Raw genomic sequence first — 12,090 nt, forward strand, 5'->3', positions numbered from 1 at the left:
TTCCCACCATATTCATTTCATATTAACACTTTTACATCCAAAAGTGCCCAAACCAAAGCGATGTGTTCCTTTAAGCATCATCAATGTATTGCCAAATCTTACAACAAAAACACATTAATTACCCAAAAGCTTTTTTGCAATCCCGGTGAAAAAAGATCAATGATTGAAAGCAAAATGTTGAAAATTTTTACATCAATTCATAAAATATGCTCACTTGTATTTTGTTTTGTGGTAAGTTACATAGAACTGAAGTTTTAATTTGGATTGTAGCCATGCCTTAAGCTATTTGTTTGCCAAATTGAGCAACTAATTCCCCACTTAAAGACACTGGACACTATTGGTAATTGTCAAAGACCAGTCTTCTCACTTTGTGTATCTCAACATGTGCACAAAATAACAAACCTGTGAAAATTTGAGCTCAACTGGTCATCAAAGTTGCTAGATAATAATGAAAGAAAATACACACCTGTCACACGTAGTTGTGTGCTTTCAGATGCTTGATGTCGAGAACTCAAATTCTAAATCTGAGGTCTTGAAACCAAATTCATGGAAAATTACTTCTTTCTCAAAAACTACGATACTTCAGAGGGAGCCGTTTCTCACAATGTTTTATACTATCATACTCTCCCCATTACTCATTACCAAGTAAGGTTTTATGCTAATAATTATACTTTGATTAATTACCAAAAGTGTCCACGGGCTTTTTAGCTATTTGTTTGCCAAATTGAGCAAATTATTCCCCACTGAACTCATTCTACTCAGATTAAAGTTATGCAACCAATCGATTTAGTCTAGAGGTGGTATATATCACATACAGCTTTGATAGTTACTTGTTGAGCTACAATTTCTCATTTGAGTGGTTCTGATGAAGTGCTGCCATTTCAAAGATACTGTGCTACAACAAGTTTCACCAGGCCATGCACACAAAATGACAACGCAATGCTGTGTGAGCACATAAAAGGGAGTGTACACCAATAGGACTTTATGCAATCTTCATTATTACTTTTATATAATTATTTCTGGTACTGAAACCAAGGAAGCCTCATACGTGAACTAAATCACCGTAACTCGCAAGCCCGAGGAAACCTGCAAAAATGGATGTTTGAAGAAGGGTTCTGTGTTCTTTTACTCGCATTTCCAATCCACGTACTCAAGACCTGCGGCTTAAAGTCATCGGACACTTTCGGTAAACAGTATTGTCTAATGTCCAAACTGCGTGTATCACAACTTCTGTATAAAATAACAAACCTGTGAAAATTTAGGCTCAATTGGTCATCGGAGTTGGGAGAAAATAACGGGTAAACCCAACCTTGCTTCCGTACTTTTCGCCGTGTCATGACATGTGTTTAAAATAAACCTGTAATTCTCGATTTCGAGAATTGATATTGTTTTACTCAAAAAGTAAAACATTTCATGGAATGATTTTTCAAGAGAGGTCTTTCACCATTGCCTTCTGTAAACCCTGTAAGTTATTTGTAAATCTGTGTACTGTTATCTTTTTTTTCTGTACCGAAAGTGTCCAATGGCTTTAATGACCCATTTGAAGGATGAAGCAATAATGGTAAAGTTTAAGAGTCAAGGGCAGAAGTGTCATGACCGCGACTTGAACCCACACTTTTCTGATTAGATACTCAAGAGCTCGAGTGTAGTGCTCCTAACTGCTGAGCCACCACACTCCCCATTCGTACTTGGCTGAACACAAATTCAAACGATAGTGGGAAATGTTACCAAACAAAGAAAATGTGCAGGTCAGTCATTGACAAATAAGACTAACTCCAGTTAAGAGTAATTTCTCTTCAGATGGCATTACCTGTTGAGTATTTATACCAGTCTTTGTGTGGTTGACTCACTTAGATGAACATTGTCTTGATTGAGTTCAAATTTATCTACAAACATTTTATCCAAGGTGTACACTCCCTTTAAAATTTGTATGCCATTCCAAACCGACACTGAAGCCAAAATAAAATAACACTGAAGGGTATTTATACATGGTCCAGGGCCTACCCTTGTAATGAGCCATCTTGTGTGCTTGCGTCACACTGGCGCGGAGAAGAACTAGAACATGGATAACAACAAGTCAAACAAACTGAAATTAAAAATGGCGAGGTGAAACCCGGCAGCAGAAACTCATAAAACAAGGGGGTTCGGGATTTTGTTTTGGCGCATGGTGAGCGAGATGAGTGGTCTGGAAATTAATAGCAATTAGCAGAAGCCTGTTGGATGGTTTTAGATGATCGGAAATGTGTGACAGTCTGTTTAGACTACAGTCCATGGAAAGTTACAACCTCAACCCCTCATAATATGGGTGTGTTCAACTAGCTTCCCCCGATCTGCCCCTGGTACGTTCGGAGAGCTCTGACGCCATTCCAGGGACTCACCCTGGGCACACCAAGTGCCCTGCCCCTGCTTGTGGAATGGGTCATTTGGAGCTTGCCCGAGGTGTATGACACACGTACACTAATCGAACGTACCTAATCAAATAGTAGTTTAGGAAGCTAAGCATCCTTTACTCTCATCTGAGAACCTGAATTGCGAAGGATGCAGCTACAATGTGTTTGAGCAGCAGGCATGCGAGGGTGCCTCGCAGCCAGCCACATCAACACATGTATTTTTTATGAGGTATCGCCAAATTCACGAGGCCTGATGGCCACTTCAAGGTGAGGGCAACACTCAACAGATTCTGGCTGTCGACCCAAATCAACTGTCACCAGAAGCATGCTGCCACCTACTCCTGAAACAGGGTTACCCCCTTCACAGTAAGTAAGGAAGTAGGCATAGGTGTTTCATCCACCAGGAGCCTGGCTGGTAGAGCAGAACGCTCTAGGTTAGGGCTACAGTCACCTAGGGGGCATTGTCGCCTAATGTACTCCTGGGGATGAAACAGGGTTACCCTCTTCACAGTCCATAAGTATGTAAGCATGGGTATCATCCACCAGGAGCCTGGCTGGTAGAGCAGAATGCTCTAGGTTAGGGCTACAGTCACCTGGGGGGCATTGTCGCCTAATGTACTCCTGGGGATGAAACAGGGTTACCACCTTCACAGTCCATAAGTATGTAAGCATGGGTATCATCCACCAGGAGCCTGGCTGGTAGAGCAGAATGCTCTAGGTTAGGGCTACAGTCACCAGGGGGCAGTGTCACCTAATGTACTCATGGGGCTGAAACAGGGTTACCCCCTTCACAGTCCATAAGGATGGGTATCATCCACCAGCAGCTTGGCTGGTAGAGCAGAATGCACTACCTTCCCAACTTTTTTTCAAAGCAATTATGGTTTAGTGCCTTTCTCAAGGGCACAAGTGTCATCAATGGGATTCGAACCCACACCCTGACAACCACAGAGCTTGGGTCTGGTAAAGTAGACAGCTGGACCATGACACACCATGGGGGCACAGACAGAGATTGTGTGTTATTGACCTTTTTTCCGGAGGGAGGGCCTAGAAAAAAAAACCTAATGTGCATGGAGCATTTCAACCAATTGAGGGCGTGCATTTGTTATCGTTCTCATTTTCGTTCTTGTATTGGGGCCTTAAGAACGACACCTTCATTAAAATGTTCATAAACGTACATCTGAACAGACTTCTGTCAGTTAACAGAATGCCATGACTCTGTGGTTAGCTGTGAGTTAGCTGCAGGTGCATGTTAAATTATTTGGTTACGTTAACAATGAGTCAAGAAGAATAAGAAGGATTTGAAACGTTGCATGGTGGTAGTATATAATTAGGTGAGGTTTTTCGGTAGCACCGTGTTCAAATCTCTTTTGAGTAGTGTTGGTTCTGACAAGCACTGGTGGTCGGCAACCCAACGTTACGATCAGTATGCTCTGATCATACTGATTGAAGCGTTGTCAATAAGCTTGGGCGATATCACGATATTATCGAATATTGCGATACTAAATTGGAAACGATTTCGATATCAGAACGATTTGGTTTTAATTGGAATATCGATATATCGCAATATATCGCGATATATCGCGATATCGATAAAATATCGCAATATCGCGATGTATTTGCTAGCTTAGACATCTTGCACCCCATGGGTTTGGAGTAAAACCAGAAGAATAGGTCATTAGAACACCTCTCTTATGCTTGGACTGTCTCTTCTACAACTTTCACTGGGAGTTTGAAGACTGATGATGTCAAATTTAATTAATCGCGATTATATCAAATATCGCGATATATTGTCGGCGATATATCGTGAATAAAATAAATCGATATAGCCCAAGCTTAGGTGTCAACCACCGGTTCTTTCAAGAACCAACACTACTCAAAAAAGATTTAAACATGGTGCTACCTCAAACCTCACCTAAGAAGAATAAGGAAAGAACAGAGCTTAGGAAGAAATTTGGAAGGTGTTGAAAAGTTTGAAGAATAAACAGGTTTTGTTTAGACTGGACAATATTTGACAGTAATATGAGCTCTCTTACTGATGATCAAGCTTGTTGAAATTAAAGTCAGTGTTAACCCTTTAGTTCACAGATTAATTTAAAACAAAGCCAAACAAGAACATAGCCAACCCTGTTTTTCTCAAATTTTCAATAGCACCCGTTGAACATCACACCACAAAAGCTCAACACTCGCTCTAACAAATCGAATGAGGGGCGGTATATTTCGGGTTTGTAGTTTTTAAGTTATGAAGTCCAATTTGATGTGTTTTTGGGGGCCACTAGCGACCGCCTTGTGCACCATAGGGTTAGGTCTTTTTCGGCTAATTATAGTTTAGCAGATTACTTATTTGCAGGCCTGTGATTACACGAAGGCTACAAACTTTGTTGCCAAGAGGCCCAATCAAAGCTGCTTGCTCCATTCCTGACTTTCAAAAGTATTAATTGTTTAAACAAAAATAGCTTTGGATACAAACAAATTAGTTTTAGTCGAAAGACTCAATAGGGTACTTTCGGGACGCTTGGTGGCAGCAGACTTACCAGGTAAATTATATTGTTTTGGGTAATGTGAGCATGCTCAGACATGTCAGAACTACGTAAACAATGGACATTTACCTGGTAAGTCTGCTGCCACCTAGTGTTCCAAAGTCTCCCATTGTTATTGAAAAAAAAAAAAAAATAATCAAATTTTAATACATTTCTGAAGATGAAAACAAAGTTCTTCATTAGTTGGTGTCCCAGCACATTGTTTAATACATCGTTTTACAATCTGTCCTCAAGTGAATCTTACCAAGTTTGTCTGCTTCTGATCTTCACGAACTAAAATCTCATTCGTTTGCTCCTTGGAAAATTTCACCACTGCAGCTATTACTTTAGCCATTGTCTGGAAAGAAATGAGACCATGAAGAAGGGGTTAAACAGAGACAAATTGACTCGAGCAGGATTCAAACCAGTGACCTCAGGATTAATGTGCCGGCACTCTACCAACTGAGCTATCTAGCCCTGTATTGGCAGTGTCCCTATTTTGTCAATATCTTTGTTCAGGGGTGCCAGTCGGAAGCCATACAACCGTTAATTGCTGCTTAGCAAGGGATCACACCCAACGCTACGATACAACCTGGTAAGTGACAGCCAGGGATTACCTTAAAGGGCCTATGTACTTTTTCCTAACACAAAACACAATGTCCACAGATTTACGTTAAACATAGACTGTTTGAAGATATTGATAGTAGAAAGCTTCCCTTGAAATTTTACTTACTGAGGTGCTGTAGTTCTTGAGAAATGAGTAAAACAAATAATTTTCGTCTCAGTTTTAGCATGTAAAAATGTATAAACCAGTTATGCTATGGTTTTGGTATAATATCATCACTGGTTAATGGGATTTTACATGCTAAAGTACTTTCGTCTTCCCGAGACGAAATTATTTTGCGACTTGTTTGACTCATTTTCTCAAAAATCTACAGAACCTCAGTTGGTAATATTTGAAGGGAAGCTTTCCACTATCATTATCGTCAAACCCTGTAGGTTTAATGTAAATCTATGGCCATTTTGAAAAAGTACCCAAATGATTTAATGGGGTTGAAACTTTTTGTTTCAGATATTCATATTATAAACCACAAGGGAAACTGACTGGGGAAATTTGTATTGGCATGAGCAAACACACATTCAAAAAGAAACCTTGCGAATCAGCTTAAAGGTTGCTTGCCTGGTTTGAAACTTCTTTCTCTGTCACCTATGCAAAATGTAAACAACTGTTTCTTACCAAATCAAGTGTATACTGTACCTTTGTTTCCCTGCCCATCATGTATTGATACAACACATTCTTCAGATACTGCAAGAAAAATAAAAAACACAAGTTTCAGAAAAAAAATAAGTTAACGTCAGAGTTTACATTATAATGATAGACCTTCCTTATTATTTTGTATCATTCAAATTAATACTAGGCCTGTAACTAATAATAATTCTTAATTTAATTTTACCATGATAATATGTGTGATATAAGTAAACACTAATGTGTAGGCCTACCATACTAAATCACTGCAAAATGTCACTATACTTTAAAGAAAAACTTCCTCAAATATAAAAATTAACAAAATGCAATGAATAAATAAGTTGGGGCTTCAAAATTCTATCAGAAATATTACTACACAAATAATATGAGCTTGAAAGTCAAAGTCAAATGAATATATTCTATTACTAACTAAATAGAAGACCATGATAAGACATGGTGGAAGGAACTAGGGAGGAAATAAGTTGAAAGGGGGAAGGAAGAGGGGTTGGGGATTGAGGAAGACAGAAAACCTGTAAAAAGAAAATACATCAACGACAATCAAAGTGAAATACAATCGTCACCAAATCACAATGTAGAAACAATAATCAATTCAATAGCAATATCGATATAATATGCAGTTCAGTTCAAAGTGGCAATTCAGGAGACACGATTGACGCTGATAGGGTAGCGGTGGTGGATTATGGAAGAGGGAAACATACAGGAGAATATATGACAACATAATATGCAATTCAAAATGTGTCAATCATTGACTTGAAAGAGGTAGGGGGTGGGGGGTTAAGGTAGACGGAAACACGGAAGAAAAAAAGATGCCAATGACAATTAAAGATATTGAGTGCAATACGATCATCACAACATCTCAAAGTATAAGCAATGATCGTAATTCTGTGATAATAGCAAACAAAATATAATATGCAATTCAATTGAATTCAATTCAATATGTGTCAATGCATTATGATTGACTTGGAAAATATAGGGGTAAGGGATTTTGGGAACATAGAAGAAGAAAATAATATATCCATGACAATAAAAGAATTCATCACAATCGTCACAACATCTCAATGTGAAACAATGAATCACAAATCAATAATGATAGCAAATATATATACAAAATAATAATATGCAATTCAATTCAACACACATCAATGCATAAAATATCAGTAAAAAATACAAGTTCAAATCCAGTGATAAATTACATTCATGTATATTCATACACGAATAAGCATTTCGAACACATCAGAAATTCTCAATGGGAAAGATTTAGAAGAAGTATTCAGTAATAGAGGCAAAGATAAGTTCAGACATAGAAAAAGCGTTTCAACAAATAATACATACAAATTGAAATACACATGATTCTTAACACATGCATACACATTTTCAAAATAAAATACACTTTAAACAACAACATGACAATACTTTAACGTAATTTGTGGAAAGTTGCTTTGTTAATACAAAACAGATCGTCCACAAATGACGTAACAGGGCTTTAAACAAATTTGTTAGTCATTGAAAACATTTTAAATGACTTTCAGCAAAGATCGCTTGTCGTTTTCGTTTCAGCTGCATGTGAGAGTGCTAGTTGCCAAACACATTTAGATGTTTAGACGTTGTGGCCTGGAATGCAAAACCTTTTTACCTACCTCAATCTGTGTAGGCTCTGATAACGAGATACCTGGGAGCTTGCCAGGAGTACTGTTAGCAGAACCCATGGGCGAGCCTAAGTAAAAAGGACAATAAGAGAGGGAAAATCAATACAACCCTGTTTCTGTCCCAGAAGTAGTTGGTAGTGTGCCCCTGATAGCAGTTGATTTGGTAAAAATCATTCAAGTGTATAGCCCTCACAAAAAGCTACATGTACTCCAGAGGACGGTCAAAGCATAATAATAAAAACGTTGAGCAGAACCAACCCGCTCTTCTCAGAGCCACCACAACTCAAAAAAAAGAGATTTGACATGGCGTCACTGCAAACCTTACTTATTTTGTAGCCCCCAACACGTTGCCTTGGATCGGTTGAGTTGGTCTTTGAAAGCGTTTGGAACCATTTGTTATAAAATACATATGATAAGAAAGATGTTGTAAGAATAGAATATAATCACCCAAAAAAGTATCACTCAAAATTGTGTGGTTTTCCTTTTACCTCGTCGACTGACACGGTCGGCCATTTATGGGAGTCTTTACTCCTAAAAATGGCCGACTGTGTTAGTCCGCAACATTTAAGGGAAACCATGCATTTTCGATGCAAACATGTGTAGATCATTATCTTTTACTTTTACAACATCTTTCTACCCATATGCATTTTATAACAAACGGTTACAAACGCTTTTCAAAGACCAACTCGACCGTTCCAAGGCAACGTGTTCCTTTAAAGTGATGTGAGGTGATATCTCATGAAACAGTTTTTTTAAAGGGTGTGTTGTGGTTGAGTGGTCTAGGGTAGTGGTCTCGGGTTCTGTTATTTGAGAATATGGGTTCGAAGCCTAAGACCAATTCGTGGTTTTTACAACTGGCCTTCCTTTAGAAAAGAACAGCTTACCTGGAACTGAACTGAAGCTACTGTTTTCATCCACCAGATCTCGGTCTCGTAAATTCATCTCAGCAAGCAGCGCCCTCTGTTGTTGAACTTCAGCCTTCATATGAGAGGAAAAAGATACAATTATTCATGTATTTATTCTGGTTGTGAATCCAATGACTCTCAGAAAAGTGAAATTAATCACCGCACTACCCAAGAGCCCCTTGGAGAGAATACAAGGATGGAAGTTTGAACTTTAGATGTGAAAGGAAAACCCCACAGCATTTTTTCAGGGAAACCCACACCATCAGTGCCAAATTTCATAGCATAAAACCTTAAATGGTTATGAGTAATGGGGAGAGGTTGATAGTATAAAACATTGTGAGAAGCGGCTCCCTATGAAGTAACATAGTTTTCAAGAAAGAAGTAATTTTCCATGAATTTTATTTTGAGACCACAGACTTAGAGTTTGATGTCTCGAAATCAAGCATATGAAAGCACACATTTTAGTGTGACAAGGGTGTTTTTTCTCTCATTATTATCTCACAACTTTCACAACCAATTGAGCTAAATTTTTTAACAGGTTTGTTATTTTATGCGTATGTTGACATACACCAAGTGAGAAGACTAGTTGACAATTACCAATAGTATCCAGTGTCTCTAAAGGCACTAGACACTATGGGTAATATCTCAAAATAATTTTTAGCACAAAAAACTTTCCTGGTAACGAGCAATGGAGAGCTGTTGATAGTATAAAAGATTGTGAAGAACAGCTCCAACTGAAGTAATACAGTTTTTGAGAACGAAGTAAATTCTCACAACAAAATCATTTAAAGGGTATTATGTACTTGTTCCTAACAAAAAAAAACCACAATGTCCACAGATTTACATTAAACTTACACAGTTTGAAGATTATGATCGTAGAAAGCTTCCATGAAATTTTACTTACTGAGGTGCTGTAGTTTTTGAGAAATTAGTAAAAAGTAATAATTTTCGTCTCAGTTTTAGCATGTAAAAACGTACATGTATTAACCAGTTATGCTATGGTTTTGGTATAATTTCATAATTTGTTAAGGGGACTTTACAAGCTAAAATCATTTTGGTCTCATGAGACCAAAATTATTTTGTGACTTGTTTTACTCCTTTCTCAAAAACTACACAACCTTAGTTAGTAATATTTGAAGGGAAGCTTTCCACTATCATTATCTTCAAACCGTGTACGTTTAATGTAAATCTGTGGACATTTTGAAAAAGTACCCGAATCCTTTAAAGCCCAAAGCAACCAATCCAAAAAGCAATGGTTTGCTTTAAATCTTAAGAGCTATAGATAAAGTTACATGAATGCCTCTACCACAGTGATGAACTATTGTTTCTATTGACCCCTTGCACGTGCATCACACGCGGCGACCAATGCCACACTCACCATGTTGGTGGGCAGTGGTTTACGTGTATTAACGCCGCGTCGCCTAAAATGCACACTTTACTGCATAACGCGCAGCATAGAGTTATATACGAAAACGCACAGTGAAATTGCCCACCAGTATGGCGCATTCAAGATTTTTCTGATGATGACGTCAGGTGAAATGGGTCAATACCCCTAACATGGTGTAGTTATCAGTTAGTTATATGAATGCCTCTACCAGAGTGATGAACTATAGTTTCTATACCTCTAGCATGTTATAGCTATAAGTTAGTTATATGAATACCTCTACCAGAGTGATGAACTATAGTTTCTATACCTCTAGCGTGTTATAGCTATAAATTAGTTATAAGTTAGTTATATGAATGCCTCTACCAGAGTGATACTCTATAGTTTCTATACCTTTAGCATAATATTATTTTGACTCAGCTCCTCAAGGCTCAGATTTTCAGCTTTAACTAACAGCGGATCTAACGACTCAATCGAGTCAAGGCCCTGTAGAGAAAATATCATAATCTACTTTTGAAAAGCCTCCAAAATACATATCTTTGACGGTTGATGTCACAAAATTTACAAGAAAAAGGCAGAGTGAACAAGCCAAATCCAAGCGCTAACTTGAAATTCTAATCATGCAGTTTTAAACTCTCTCCAGACTGGGCACTGGGTGGTCTGTGGAGGAGGCAGAAGTGGCAGCTCAAGACCGGTCTATTTGGAAGCATCTCACAAGTCAGGCAGCCGGTGCAGAAATGCATAATGCTAACCGATGATGATGATTTTTAAACCCTAAAGTGAGCGCTGGTGTAATGTGCAAAGTGCAATGCCCTGGTGAAGTCAAAGTCCTTAGTATCCTAGACTGGACCATTCCACATACTATATATATCAAAGAGGGGTGATCGGGTCTCAGAGTTGAGTAATTTGTTTTGAGGGGCTGAAAAATATTTTCCCATACACAACATTGTAAAGACATTCAGACCAACCCAAACTAACCCTCTGATAAAGTGGAACTGTCTGTTCTTTGAAGCAGGCTTCCAGGAGGTTTTGAGGTTTCCCACATTGTCCGACACCCCTCCCCCTTCCCAATGCAGAATGAAAATGACCTTTCCCTTTCAAGGACAGAATTTCAGGGCACATATTCATAGAGCCGCTTAAGCAGAAAACATTGCTTAATAATTGTCTGCTAAGCAGAATTGAGCAGGATGCCAGTCACAAATTGTACATGTCGCATGGTAGTTTTGGCTGGTAACCTTAATCTAAAGCGACATTTTGTTGTGCTAAGCATATTGTTTTCTTAAGCAGCTTTATGAAACTGGTCCAAAGCCTGTTATGTCCAACCAAAACTGTCTGGACACAGACTTTCCTTTCTCCAACCTACCTGTTGGGATGCACCTTTGCTCTGCTGGTACATAGCAAAGTCTTTGCGCAGTCTGGCCTCCAGGTCAGACAGCTCGTTCTGGTGGGAGGATTCCTGATGTTCCATCCTGAACTCAATCTCATTCAGCTGGGCCTTGTGGTCTAAGTTAAGCTGGGCGATGCGGGACTCGTACGACTGCTTCAACTGCTTCATCTCCTCCCGGTACTCCTGTATTTTGGAAGATTGTGAAGTTGAATATAAAAGAGTGGAGATTGCAAAGACAGTTTAGGTGGCCTTTAACAAGCGACAACCTTCCATCCAAGTAAATGGTTTTCAAAGACTTTCCATGCATCTAGTCATACAAACCTATCTTTTTATGCCTATACACTGTACATGCTCCTGGCAGCATCGCCAGTACTATGCGAGTGTCATGGCCGAGTGGTTAAGAGCATCGAATTCAAGTTCTGGTGCTGATTCACCGGAGTGTGGGTTCGAAGCCCGGTTGTGACACTTGTGTCCTTGAGCAAGATACTTTACTATAATTGTTTCTATTCACCCAGGGGTATAAATGGGTACCTGCGAGGGTAGAGGTTGATATTGTGTAATGTATGAAAAAGCCACAAGCGCCGTACAGGCAGCT

General features: G+C 38.8%; 1 protein-coding gene across 6 annotated transcripts in view; it reads right to left on the reverse strand.

Annotated features, from left to right (window-relative positions):
- LOC117299817 (golgin subfamily A member 4-like) overlaps positions 1-12,090 on the reverse strand; it is a 41,995-nt gene that overhangs the window by 5,115 nt on the left and 24,790 nt on the right. For 3 of the 6 annotated variants that reach the window (XM_033783343.1, XM_033783341.1, XM_033783344.1), the window contains 6 exons: positions 11,472-11,678; positions 10,502-10,594; positions 8,704-8,797; positions 7,811-7,887; positions 6,165-6,212; positions 5,172-5,264 (listed from right to left, as the gene is read on the reverse strand). In XM_033783343.1, coding sequence (XP_033639234.1) covers positions 5,172-5,264; positions 6,165-6,212; positions 7,811-7,887; positions 8,704-8,797; positions 10,502-10,594; positions 11,472-11,678 — 612 coding nt within the window. Of the gene's footprint in view, positions 1-2,004; positions 2,056-5,171; positions 5,265-6,164; positions 6,213-7,810; positions 7,888-8,703; positions 8,798-10,501; positions 10,595-11,471; positions 11,679-12,090 lie in introns of all 6 variants that reach the window. The other 3 variants (XR_004520109.1, XM_033783345.1, XM_033783342.1) reach the window with 2 other exon arrangements.

The sequence above is a fragment of the Asterias rubens genome, chromosome 15, assembly GCF_902459465.1.
Source record: "Asterias rubens chromosome 15, eAstRub1.3, whole genome shotgun sequence".
NCBI lineage: Eukaryota > Metazoa > Echinodermata > Asteroidea > Forcipulatida > Asteriidae > Asterias > Asterias rubens.